Source organism: Pantherophis guttatus, chromosome 7 (genome assembly GCF_059756535.1).
Source record: "Pantherophis guttatus breed Tessera chromosome 7, ASM5975653v1, whole genome shotgun sequence".
In the NCBI taxonomy this organism is placed as follows: domain Eukaryota; kingdom Metazoa; phylum Chordata; class Lepidosauria; order Squamata; family Colubridae; genus Pantherophis; species Pantherophis guttatus.
Window position 1 is genome coordinate 2,371,675 of NC_142069.1, and position 13,917 is coordinate 2,385,591.

Consider the following 13,917-nt stretch of genomic DNA (forward strand, 5'->3'; position numbering starts at 1 on the left):
GCTTATTTTGTGGGTGTGGCTTGGAGGTCATGTGACTAGGTGGGCGTGGCTAGCTGGTCAGAGTCATTTCTGGACGGTCCTCGCACTTACGACCCGACTCATTTGTTTGCTTTTACCACTGATCAGCTGTAGGGCGGCCCTTGGAAGCCCCGCGGCAAGAGTTTAAACAGTTTTTTTCCCTCTAGTCATCAGCTGGGACTCAGGAGGCAGCAATAGATTGGGGGTGGGACCAAATAAAAGGTAAGAATAACATGGGGGGGTGGGAGGGCAGGGGGGGGAGAACCGGTTCGGTGACGTCATATCATCACCGCTACCGGCTCGGCCGAACCGGGAGGAACCCACCACTGGGCAGGACCATTTTTCACACTTTGGACCAGTGATGGTATTCAGCCAGTTCGGGAAAACCGGTAGTGGCCGGCACTATGCCATCCTATTTAGCCACGTTACGTCTGGATGCTTGACAAATGACTCACATTTACCGTGTTTCCCCCAAAATAAGACCTCCCCAAAAATATTTAACCACGTGCGCAGACGGTCTCCGCCATTTCCTCTGGTTAGGGTTAGGGAGACGAGCTGGAAATCGGGTAAGACGGCAAGAGGAGCCCCGTCTCCTTCCACGCGCCCCAAAATAATAAAACCTCCCCGAAAATAAGGCCAAGTGCTTATTTCAGGGTTAAAAAAAATATAAGACAGGGTCTTATTTTCGGGAAAACACGGTATGACAGTTGCAGAATCGCTTGGTCATTTGATCCCCTTTTGCGACCTGACAAGGAAACTCAACGGGGAATTCAGATTCACTTAACAACCACGTGACTAATTTAACAGCTGCAGTGATTCGCTTAACAACTGTGGCATGAGAGGTGGTAAAACAGGGAAAAAAATTCACTTCACAAATATCTCACTCGAGCGACAGAAATTTTGGGCTCCGTTGTGGTTGTAAGTTGAGGACTACCTGTTTGATGGCTAAGATAGTCAATTTTCATATATAGGTAGTCCTTGACTTGGAACGATTCGCTTCCTGGCCAAAGTTTTAACAGCACGAACAAAAAAAGTGTTCACGCTTACGACCGTTGCAGCATCCCTGCGGCCATGCGATCAAAATTCAGACGCTTGTCAACCGACTCATATTTACGACGGGTCGTGGTGTCCCACAATCCCCTTTTGCGACCTCCTGACAAGCAAAATCAACAGGGAAGCCAGATTCACTTAATAACCGTAGGACAAACTTAACAACTGCAGTGATTCGCTTAACAGCAAAAGAAAGGTCATAAAATGGGGCAAACCTCACAACTGTCAGAATCAGAATAGAGTTGGAAGGGACCTTGGAGGTCTTCTAGTCCAACCCCCTGCTCAAGCAGGAGACCCTACACCATTTCAGACAAGTGGCTGTCCAGTCTCTTCTTAAAAACCTCCAGTGATGAAGCACCCAAAACGTCTTGAGGCAGGCAGTTCCACTGGTTAATTGTCTTACTTTAGCAATGGAAATGGTGGGTTTCATTGTGGCCATAAGTAAGGAGTGGTGCGGTGGCCTAGGGGTGGAGCTCTCGCCTCACAAATCAGGAGTCTGTGAGTTCAATCCTAGGTAGAGGCAGATATCTCTCTTTCTGGGCACAATGAGAATAGATCTGCCGAACAAAACTCCGCATTGGTGACAGGAAGGGCATCCGGCCAGTAAACACTCAGATCCATTCAGACTCCACCCCGATGCAAGGGACTATGGGGTCGTTAAAAGATGGTGATGATGATGATGATGATTGCAACCATAAGTCAAGGACTACCTGTATTATTATTATTTCTTAAGTTTACATGCTACTCAATTTGGGGCGGTAATAAATCAAAACTGTCCAGATGGCAGACCCTGGGAGAGGGAAGCGGCTTCCAGCATCCTAGTAAATAACACGGTTTAATCAAAGGAACCTCCTGGGCCAAACCTTCAAGATCAGATTACCTGGACAGGTGTTGTCAAAGACAGACACGCCCCGCCCCGCCCCCACAGGCCCTATGCTGTGAAGGGCTTTATAGTTAGCAACCAACACCTTGAACTGCACCCGGAAGCAAACTTAACAACCCAAAGGATAGGTAAGCTATAATACGGATAGTCCTTGACTTACAACAGTCCGTTTAGTGACCGTTCAAAGTTACAACGGCTCTGAAAAAAGTGACGACCGTTGCAGCAGTGATGGGTTTAAAAAAAATTTTTTACTACCGGTTCTGTGGCCGTGGCATGGCTTGGTGGGCGTGGCAGGGGAAGGATACTGTAAAATCTCCATTCCCACCCCACTCCTGGGGGAAGGATCAGTGGTGGGTTTCAAATTTTGTTACTACCGGTTCTTTGGGTGTGGCTTGGTGGGCGTGGCAGGGGAAGGATACTGTAAAATCTCCATTCCCATCCCACTCCAGGGGAAGGATACTGCAAAATCCCCATTTCCTCCTGATCAGCTGGGACTCGGGAGGCAGAGAATCGATGTGGGCGGGGCCAGTCAGAATTTTTACTACCGGTTCTCCGAACTACTCAAAATTTCCGCTACGGGTTCGCCAGAACTGGTCAGAACCTGCTGAAGCCCACCTCTGCGTTGCAGCATCCCCAGGGTCACGTTAACAGGGATTCGCTTCCGACGTGTGGCCAGAAAGGTCGTAAAATCCCGTGCCGTCGTAACTCTGAGCGGTCATTAAACGAGCTGTAAGCCGCGAACCCCCTGTAGAGCTCTGTGAGGTTGGTCCTGACGGCTTCTCCTTCTCTGCTTCCTTCCCTGCAGCAGTAACCATTCATGGAGGAACATACGGTCACCCAAACGGAGCACATGGCAACCATCGAGGCCCACGCGGTGGCCCAGCAAGTCCAGCAGGTACACGTGGCCACGTACACGGAGCACAGCATGCTGAGTGCCGACGAGGATTCCCCCTCTTCGCCCGAGGACACGTCCTACGACGACTCGGACATCCTCAACTCCACAGCCACCGACGAGGTGACTGCCCACCTGGCCGCTGCAGGTAGGTTGGCTTCCCCGCTTCCGGCTGCCTCTTTTGAAGACACACCTGGGGGCAGGTGGAGGAGGCACGTAGGTTCCTTTCCCAGGCCCGTCCTTCAAGAGAGTTTGGCAATGCTCTTGGGCTTGGCTTGTAGTTGAGACCAAAAATCAATTGACCATGCCTTCAAGAGGTGGTTGTTTTTTTAAAAAAAAAAAAAAAGCTTCCTGCTTTTTGGCATTTTATTCAACCAGGACCTGGGCGATTGTCTGGCAAAGACCCTCAAAATTAAAAACACGGAAAACTGACAGCAGAAAAAGACCCAGTGATTTATCAAGGATGCCCTTTGAATTTTCTTATCTATCTGTCAGTCTGTCTGTCTGTCTGTCTCTCTTTCTATCTTCTCTTTCATTATCTATCTATCTTTTCTTTCTTATTGTTGGGGGCTATATGCTGACTCTGTAGACTGCTTAGAGAGGGCTGTAAAAGCACTATGAAGCAGTATATATCTATCTCTATCAATCTATCATCTATCATCTATCTCTCTACATCCATCCATCTATTTATTCCTCTATCCATTATCTATCTATCTATCTATCTATCTATCTATCTATCTATCTATCTATCTATCTATCTATCATTATTTATCTTCTCTTTCATTATCTATCTTCTCTTTCTTATTGTTGGGGACTATATGCTGACTCTGTAGACTGCTTAGAGAGGGCTATAAAAGCACTATAAAGCAGTATATATAAGTGCTACTGCTATTGCTATCTATCTCTATCAATCTATCTATCATCTATCTCTATCTATCTCCATCCATCTATTTATTCCTCTATCCATCCATCCATCCATCTATCTATCTATCCATCCATCCATCCATCCATCCATTCCTCTATCCATCCATCCATCCATCCATCCATCTATCTCTCCATCTATCTCATCCATCCATCCATCTCTCCCTCTTTTTCTCCCGTATTTGTTTCTTTATATCTATCATTTATCCATCCATCTATCCACCCACACACCTATCTACCTATCTATCCATCCATCCATCCATCCATCCATCTATTCCTCTATCCATCCATCCATCCATCCATCCATCCATCCATCTATTCCTCTATCCATCCATCCATCCATCCATCCATCCATCCATCCACCTACCTACCTACCTACCTACCTACCTATCTATTAGAGGTAGTCCTTGACTTATGACCCAATTGAGCCCCAATTTTTTGCTGTCAAGTCAGACATTTGTCAAGTGAATTTTGCCCCATTTTACAACTTTTCCCGCCACAGTTGTTAAGTGACTCACTGCACTCGTTAAATTAGTAACACGGTTGTTAAGTGAATTCGGTTTCCCCACTGACTCTGCTTGTCAGAAGGTCGCAAAAGGGGACCCTGCGAACGTCATAAATAAGAGTCAGTTGGCGAGTGTTTGAATTCTGATCACATGACCCAGTCGTAAGTGTGGGAAACGGCCAAAGGTCACTTTTTTCAGTGCCCTTTTAACTTCGAATGGTCGCTGCTGTAAATCGAGGACTCCCTGCAAAGGGATATTCTAGGAAGGAGAGACCGCCTTCGCTTCCTATCACTTCGGTGGTTGTTTGTTTGTGTGATTGTGATCGGTCTGACATTCTCCTTCCCATTCTCCCAGTAAGAAAAATATTGTGCTGTTCAAAATCCATATTTTGCTGCTTGAATTTAACCTGGTAAACTGTCTGGAAATGGCCTTCCTGGAATTTTCAGTTTTCTATATTCATTTTATTTATTTATTTACTTATTTTAATTTAATTTAATTTGTATACCGCCCTTCTCCAACAGGACTCAGGGCGGTGAACAGCCACAGTAAAACATAACATATAAAATTTAAAAGCAATTTAAAAACATTAAATAATTTGGCTATCCGTTTAAAACAACCTGGGTTAAAACCAATTACAAATTAAAACCGAAGGGATGGGATCAAGCCAGCCCGGCTAGGTGAAAAAGATGTGTTTTCAGGGCCCGACGAAAAGTCCGGAGGTCTGGTATCGTGCGTATCTCTGGGGGCAGGTCGTTCCAGAGGGCAGGTGCCGCCACAGAGAAGGCTCTCCTTTTGACAACGGAGCAAGGAAAATCCCGTTTTTATTTTTATTTTTTGGTCTTGAGTTTTTTCAGGATACTTTGCTGAAACCAGAACCCTTAACGATGAAGCATAGCCTGCAGAGGGCAGCAGAAGAACGATAATAACAGATCTGTTTTTATTCAGTTTTTCAGTTAGGTGGCCTGTTGCCCTTATTTTCCATTTTTAAAAAAAGCCTGTGATTTATTTTATTTATTTATTTATTTTATTTTATTTCTATACCGCCCTACTCCCGAAGGACTCAGGGCGGTGATCATTTATTCATTGACACTGGCAGTCCTCGACTTACAGCAGCTTGTTTAGTGACCGTTCAAAATTATAACGGCACCGAAAAAAGTGACTTAGGACCGTTTTTCATACTTCTGACCGTTGCATCGTCCCCCACAATCATGTGATCAAAATTGAGATCCTTAGCAACTGGTTCGTACTTACAACCGTTGCTGTCCCAAGGTCACATGATCCCCTTTTGCGACCTTTTGACGAGCAAAAATCAATGGGGAAGCCAGATTCACTTAGCAGCCGAGTTACTAATTTGAACAACCCCAGTGATTCACTTAACAACGGTGGCCAGAAAGATCTTAACACAGGGCAAAACTCCTTTAAAACCTGTCTTTACTTTACAACCTCAATTGAGCCCAAAATTTCTGTTGCTAAGTGAGACAGCTGTTCAGTGAATTTTGACCTATTTTACAACATTTCTGGCCACAGTTATTAAGTGAATCGTTGCATTTATTAAGCCAGTCACACGGTTGTTAAGTGAATCTGGCTTCCCCATTGATTTTGCTCGTCAAGACGGTCGCAAAAGGGGATCACGTGACCCCAGGACACTGCGACCGTCATAAATACGAGTCAGTTGCCAAGCGTCTGAATTTTGATCACATGACTGTGGGGATGCTGCAACGGTTGTAAGTGTGCAAAACAATCATCAGTCACTTTTTTACAGTGCTGTAACTTTGAACGGTCACTAAGCAAACCGTTGTAATTCGTGGGCTACCTGTCTTTTGTTTGGAAGGCAGCTGCCATAATTCCCAGACAGCTTACCCCTTTTCTGAGTAACCATCTGCCCTGCTTTGCGACTGGGGATAATGGGAGCCGTCACCCACTACATCTGAATTGAGAAAAGATCTCCAACATCTCTGGCTTTTCTCTTTTGGGTCTTTCAGATCTCTCTTTTCTCCCCAGGGCCGGTGGGAATGGCTGCTGCCGCCGCTGTGGCCACTGGTAAAAAAAGGAAGCGGCCTCACGTTTTTGAATCCAACCCATCCATCCGCAAGAGGCAGCAGACGCGGTTGTTACGGTAAGAGCTCTTAGCCCACCTGTCTCTGGCCAGCGAATCCCAGGATTCCCAGGTGGGGGAAGGCAGCACGGGGCCTTCCGGTTGGGTACCAAGTGCTAGGCTTAAACAGCGGTTGGTGTAAACCTAACTTTGCCCAGGGAATAAGGGAGTTGAGCTGTATGGTATGGAGCAGGGCAGCTGGCCTGTGAGCCAGTCGAGATGCCAGCCCTACAAGGTAGACCAGAGTAAGGAAACGATAGCATGGAGGTCAATAGCTCCTTTATTGGGAGGTGAAGTCTGGAGGTGATTCCCTCCCTTTCATGCTATCTTATCTATCTACCTGCCCATCCATCCTCTCTCCCTCCCTCCCTCCCTCCCTCCCTCCCTCTCTCTCCTATCTATCTATCTATCATCTATCCACCCATCCACTTATCCAGCCAGTGCAGACCCTAAACACTAACCCTAACTATCTGTCCTTTTCTGTCCCTTTCTGTCTGTCTGTCTGTCTATCTATCTATCACCCAGTCTATCTATCAGACAGACTGTCTATCATCTATTTGTCTGTCTATCATCTATCATCTAACTATTTGACTGGCTTACTGTCTGTCTGTCTGTCTGTCTGTCTGTCTCTCTCTCTCTCTCTCTCTCTCTCTCTCTCTCTCTCCATTCATCCTCCCAGTATATCTATCTATCTATCTATCTATCTATCTATCTATCTATCTATCTATCTATCTATCATCTATAATCTATTTATCATCTATCCACCCAATCTTAACTATTTGACCGACTAGCTGTCTGTCTGTCTGCTCCCTCCTCCATCCATCCCCTCACTATGTCTATTTGACTGTCTATCTATCTATCCATCTCTATCTATCATGCGATCTCACTGTATGTGTATATTTGTCTATCTATGATCTTCCTTCCTTCCTTCCTTCCTTTCTTCCTTCCTTCCTTCCTTCCTTCCTTCCTTCCATCCATCCATCCATCCATCCATCCATCGTTCTATCTTTCTATCTCTGTTGTAATCCGGATACTAAGCCACATGGGGTTTTGGAGATGGCAACCCACCAACCTCTTGACTTGCAGAAGGAAACTGATCCCCATGTCCAGTTTCGCAATAAGGTGGGACGTGGGAGAGCCTAGAGCCGTGATGGCAAACCTATGGCACACGCGTGTGGGCACACGCACCATCGCCAGCTGCTCTTCTGGTTTCCGGCCAGCTGGTCTTTGCAAGTGCAGTGGCGCCAGAAAACCAGCCAAGAAACAGGCTATTTTTCAGGCCATATTACGGGCTGTTTTCAGGCCGTTTTTGGCCCAAAAACTGGCCTGAAACCGGCCAAAAAACAGGCATGCGCACACCGGCCAGCCGGTTTTCGAGTTTCTGGCACTCTGGCGTGCGCACATGCACACACATGCATGATGCGCGTTCCAGTTTGGGCACTCAGAGGTCCTATCAACGCCCACCCCCCTTCCTCCCAACTTCATTCTGGAACCCTGTGAAGCTTCCAGGTAGTCTTCAAGGGTGGCCCCACGTAAGGCACATTGCAGCAGTCCAAATGAGAGCTGGCCAAAGCGGGAATGACTGTTTGGGGGCACCTACACACATTTTTACCCCTTGTGTGCCCTGAGGGTAGCGTTACCTCCCGGCTGGTTACCATCGCAAGCTTTCTTCTCATTGGGAATGGCAACGTCTGAGCCAATGCGCAGGTCTAGGAGAGAGGACGTACATTTCTTGGCATGTGCTTTGGGCCCTTCCCAAGAAGAACCAAGTTAAAACGCTAGTTGGGAGCACTTTTCCGCTTCTCTTTTCTCAAGGGTTTCTCTGATGCAACGTTCAGCTTTATTTCTCCCGCCCTGCTGTTGCAACCCCTGGCCCAATCTTGCTCGGTATCGACCGGGTAGCCCCATTGGTGCTTTGGCAGAGTTGGTCGCCTTAGTGACGCGTCCCGGAGGTTGGCACTTGCAAGTCCTCGGGTGGACTAAGATGCGAGAGAGAGCTTCGGTGTGCTGGACTATGGAAATAGTGTAGATTAATGTTTAGAGTTAAGGGACTGATGTGTTTGTTGTTCGTAGCTTTACCAAAGGAAGTCGCTTCTGTTTATGTTTTTCTTCCTTCTTTCTTCTACTTTTTCCTTTCCTGAGCTTTTTCATTTTTCAAATCTTTTTTGTTTATCTTTAAACTTTGAAAATAAACTTCCCCCCCTTCTGTCTTTCTATATCTGTACATCTGTTTATCTATCTTTCTCTCTATATATATCTGTTCATATATCTTTCTTATTTGTCTGTCTGTCTGTCTATTTATCGTCTATCTAATCTACCGTGTTTCCCCGAAAATAAGACCCTGTCTTATATTTTTTTGAACTCCGAAATAAGCGCTTGGCCTTATTTTCGGGGAGGTCTTATTATTTTGGAGTGAGATGGGGCTCCTCTTGCCGCCTTACCTGACTTCCAGCTCTGCGTTTAAATATTTTTGGGGAGGGCTTATTTTCAAGGGGAGGCTTATTTTAGCGCATGCACTCAAAAGCCCGATTGGGCTTATTATCAGGGGATGCCTTATTTTCGGGGAAACAGGGTACCTACCTATCATCTATCTATTTGTATCTATCTACCATGTTTTTCTGAAAATAAGACCGGGTCTTATATTAATTTTTGTTCCAAAAGATGCATTAGGGTTTATTTTCTGGTTAGGTCTTATTTTTGGAGAAATGCGGTACTAAATGCATCCATCTGGCTGACAATCTTAACTGGGGCTTAATTGGGGGGGGTAGGGCTTATATTACAAGCATCCTGAAAAATCATGCTAGGACTTATTTTCCGGATGGGTCTTATTTTCGGGGAAACAGGGTATTTTATCTGTATCTATCATCTATTTATTATTTTATCTATATCTATCTATCTATCTAATCTATTATTTATATATCTATATTATCTATTTATCTATTATTTATCATCTATTATTTATCTCTATCTATATCTATCTATTATTTATTTATCTATATCTTATCTATTATTTATATCTATCTATCTATCTATCTATCTATCTATCTCTATCTATCTATCCTCATGTGCTATCAGAGTTGCCAAAATTTGAAAGCCCATCTTAAAAAAAAAAGTTTCCTGTCCATTTGTTCTTAGTTCCTCCATCCTAGCTACCTTAAATGTGCATGTTGGAGAGAGGAAGGCACAATGTTTCGCTTGAATTCATACTTCTACAGGTAGTCCTTGTCTAGCGACTGCCTCGTTTAGCGACCGTCGTCACAGCAGTGATGAAAAAGTAACTTTGCAACCAGTTCTGCACGCACATTTACGAGCTTTCGTAGCTCTGTAAAGCAAGTGAAAACTCAGCTCAGATTATCGGCACAGTTGTGGGTTCACTTAGCAACCGCTTCTCTTAACGACCAAGTTGCTGGTCCCAGTGTAACCTTCGCAAAAGGTCATCCCAGCGCTGGCTGGGGGATTCTGGGAGTTGAAGTCCACCCATCTTCAAGCTTCCAAGGTTGAGAAACACTGAATTAGATCCTTTAAAAAAGAGCCACCCTTGAAAACTGCATTTAACCAAGGTTTGGTGATATTACAGAATAGAATATAGAATAAGAGTGTTGGAAGGGACCTTGGAGGTCTTCTAGTCCAACCCCCTGCTCCAGCAGGAGACCCTATATCAGGTTTGTCCATCCTCGGCCACCCATCTTAAAGCATGCTGGCTGGGGGAAATGCTGGGAATTGAAGTCCACAAGTCTTAAAGCTGCCAAGTTTGAAGACCTCTGCTGTAAGATATGGAGACTTCAACTCCCAGAATCCACCCATCTTAAAGCATAGCTGGCTGGGGAATTCTGGGAGTTGAAGTCTGCAAGTCTTAGATTGGCCAAGATTGGACTCCCTTTGCCCAACACAATTCCAGACAAATGTCTGTCCGATCCCTTCTTCAAAACTTCCAGCGATGTTTCGGAACATCCTGGGCAGAACAGCACAAGTAGTTCCCTACGTACGACTGGCTGCTTAGCGATTATTCAAAGTTACGACGGGTCTCCCCAGAGCTACTTACAACCCAATTTTCTCTCCTCCGCCGCAGTCACGTGATCCCATTTTGGGCACTTTTTCTTTTTCTTTTTTTTTTTTTTAAATTTGATTTATATGCTGCCCTTCTCCGGAGACTCAGGGCAGCTTACAATGCGCTAAGCAACAGCCTTCATCCTTTTGTATATTTATACAAAGTCAGCTTATTGCCCCCACAAACTGGGTCCTCAATTTACCTACCTTAGAAAGGATGGAAGGCTGAGTCAACCTTGAGCCTTGGCGAGATTCGAACCTGCAGTAATTGCAGGCAGCTGGTCTTAATAACCAGTTTAATAACAGGGTGCCTTAGACCACTGTACTACCAAGGCTCTTAGTACTTAGCACTTAGCAGCTGGCACCGTTCCCCCGTTTGCTTCTCACCATCTCTCTACCCAGCTGCTCCTCGGAGGCACGGCTGGCACCTGAGGTTTCCTTGTTTGTGTACACAGAAGTGCTTTTTGTCCTGATAACAATCAACAAGCTGTAGTGCTAACAATTCAAAATATCTCTTGATTGTCCCCTACCAACCTCCCTTTCCCAGTTCCTTTACAGAATTCAGCCCCAAATCAGTGTGGCTAAGTGGGACATGGGTTAAGTGAGTTTTGCCCCGTTTTACGACCTTTCTTGCCACGGTTGTTAAGTGAATCACTGCAGTTGTTAAAGAAATTAACATGGTTGTTAAATGAATCCGGTTATCCCCATTGGCTTTGCTCGTCAGAAGGTCGCACAAGGCAATTACATGACTCCCGGACACTGAAACTGTCATATGTGTGAATCCGTTGTCAAGCATCCGAATTACCATGGGGATGCTACAACGGTTCTAAGTGTGAAAAACGGTCGTAAGTCACTTTTTCCAGTAATGTAGCTTTGAAAGGTCACTAAATGAACTGTTGTAAATCAAGGACTACCTGCATACCAGTATTCCTTCCTTCCCTTATTTTCCCCACCACAACAACCCTGTGAGGTGTGGCTTAGGCTGAGAGAGAGTGATTGGCCGAGAGTCACCCCGTCAGCTTTCATACCTAAGGCGGCACTAGAATTCACCATTTCCTGGGGATTGGCCCAATGTCACCCAGTCGGCTTTCATGCCTAAGGTGGGACTAAAACTTCCAGTCTGCTGGGAGTGGCCTAAAATTTTACGCAGCCAGCATTCATGCCTAAGGCCGGACTAGAACTCACCGTCTCCTAGTGATTGGCCCAGAGTCACCCAATCAGCTTCCATGCCTAAGGTGGGACTAGAACTTACCATCTCCTGGTGATTGGCCCAAAGTCACCCAGCCAGCTTTCATGCCTAAGGCGGGACTAGAACTCACTGACTCCTGGTGATTGGCCCAAAGTCACCCAGTCAGCTTTCATGCCTAAGGCGGGACTAGAACTCACCATCTCCTGGTGATTGGCCCAAAGTCACCCAGCCAGCTTTCATGCCTAAGGCGGGACTAGAACTCACTGACTCCTGGTGATTGGCCCAGATTCACCCAATCAGCTTTCATGCCTAAGGCGGGACTAGAACTCACCATCTCCTGGTGATTGGCCCAAAGTCACCCAGTCAGCTTTCATGCCTAAGGCGGGACTAGAACTCACTGTCTCCTGGTGATTGGCCCAGATTCACCCAGTCAGCTTTCATACCTAAGGCGGAACTAGAACTCACAATCTCCTAATGATTGGCCCAAAGTCACCCAGTCAGCTTTGATGCCCAGGGCGGACTAGAACTTACCATCTCCTGGTGATTGGCCCAAAGTTACATAGCCAGCTTTTGTACCTAAGGTGGGACTAGAACTCCCCGTCTCCTGGTTTCTAGGCCATCCCCTTAACCAGAAGATGCCACTTCCGCCCCACTATATTTTGCTTTTTAATTTATTTAACCTCAACTTATTTTCACATTCAGTACGTTAACGTTTTGTACATGCTTTTACTTCGTTTTTGCTTTTCTTTTTAGCTTTCCTGTTTAATCCTTCTCATTTTAATTGTCTTGTGTAGTACTTTTTTTTTTTTTTATCATATTGTAAGCCCCCGAGAGCCGCCTGACAGCGGGAATGGGCGGCTTATGAATTTTAATAAATAAATATGCAAAAAATTTCCCTACCCCATTTTACCATTTGTTGGGCCTTCATCCCATTTGCAAACTTGACGTGGTGGAAAAATTTAAAACCAGAAGCCTTGAGGATCTGACTTTCCTGAAGGGAAATATCTTTTAAAGCCACCACTCTTCTTTTTCTTATCCTTCTGAGCCAGGAAGCTACGGGCCACGTTGGATGAATACACCACGCGAGTCGGGCAGCAAGCCATCGTCTTGTGCATCTCCCCCTCCAAACCCAACCCGGTTTTCAAAGTCTTTGGGGCGGCCCCGCTGGAGAACGTGGTAAGACTCCTCTGCGCCTTCCTCGCCCCTCCCTAGTTGGAAGTGGATTTGAGTTGCCCGGAGTGTGTTTGTGTGTGGAGGGAATGGAGAAGTTTGGAAATTGCCAGAAGAAGATGGTGAATGGGAGTATTTGCCTCCGCAAATACTAACCTCAGAAAACCAGGTAGTTATTTTATTTTTACTCAAAGGGTAAAAGGTGAGAAAGCAGAAAGCTCCCAGATATCCACTCTACATATCTACAACTGTGTGGGGCCCAACTATGCTCTCTGAGCTTGGTGGTTTTCTTGCAGACGTTTCATGACCCATCTGGGTAACGTCCTCAGGGGTGGGTGCTCGGTGAGGTTCTCCGGCAGACGCTTGAGACTTTCAAGTCCCTCTTGGGAGGTTGAATTGAGGGGCAGCGCTTTGGGGATTGGGTACTGATAGAAGAGAATATTTGTAGCTCAAGAGTTGAACTGAGGGGTCCTGGGTGCTCTCTGACCTTGGAGGTTTTCTCACAGATGTTTCATGACCCTACTAAAGAACATCATCAGTGTTAAAAGGGAGAGTGAGGGTTGTGTAGTGGAAGAGGAGGAGGAGGATGACGACTCTGGGGTCCTTATTGCTGTCTGAGCTTGGAGGTTTGCTTCCAGAAGTTTCATGACCCATCTAGGTAACATCGTCAGTGCTAGAAGGGAGTTGGGTTTGTGGAGAGGAGGAGGAGGACTGTGGGATCTTTGGTGCTTCCTGAGCTTGGTTCTTTCGCAGACATTTCACCACCCAAATAGGTAACGCCATCAGAGCTAGAAGGGAGTGGGGTTTGCTCTCTGTTTACACACAAGTGGCTTGCTTGTCAGTGTTGATGGGAGTGTTGTTTCCTTCTTGGCAGTTCCTTGATCACGCCAAGCCCCAAAACCCTAGAGAATACCTGGAAGCCTGGCATTCAAACAAATCGGCCATCAACAGGCACATCGATATAAACAACATCTACACACCATTCAAAAAAAGAGAAGTGAATATACTCCAGTTAAGGAACTGACAATTCGAACAGTAAGCAACAGCCTAATTAAGAAACACCCAACAACACTCTCACCAACACTGATAGGGCAAACGTATATAAATTAATGAGAGCAAACCTAGCACTGATCATGTTCTCTAGTT

General features: G+C 45.8%; 1 protein-coding gene across 7 annotated transcripts in view; it reads left to right on the forward strand.

Annotated features, from left to right (window-relative positions):
* The window catches only part of NRF1 (nuclear respiratory factor 1), a 54,503-nt gene that overhangs the window by 7,977 nt on the left and 32,609 nt on the right, over positions 1-13,917 (forward strand). For 6 of the 7 annotated variants that reach the window (XM_087874394.1, XM_087874389.1, XM_087874395.1 and 3 more), the window contains 3 exons: positions 2,757-2,991; positions 6,272-6,386; positions 12,651-12,777. In XM_087874394.1, the coding sequence (XP_087730520.1) occupies positions 2,769-2,991; positions 6,272-6,386; positions 12,651-12,777 (465 nt within the window). In that variant the 5' untranslated portion in view covers positions 2,757-2,768. Of the gene's footprint in view, positions 1-2,060; positions 2,080-2,756; positions 2,992-6,271; positions 6,387-12,650; positions 12,778-13,917 lie in introns of those variants that run through there. The other variant, XM_087874393.1, reaches the window with a different exon arrangement.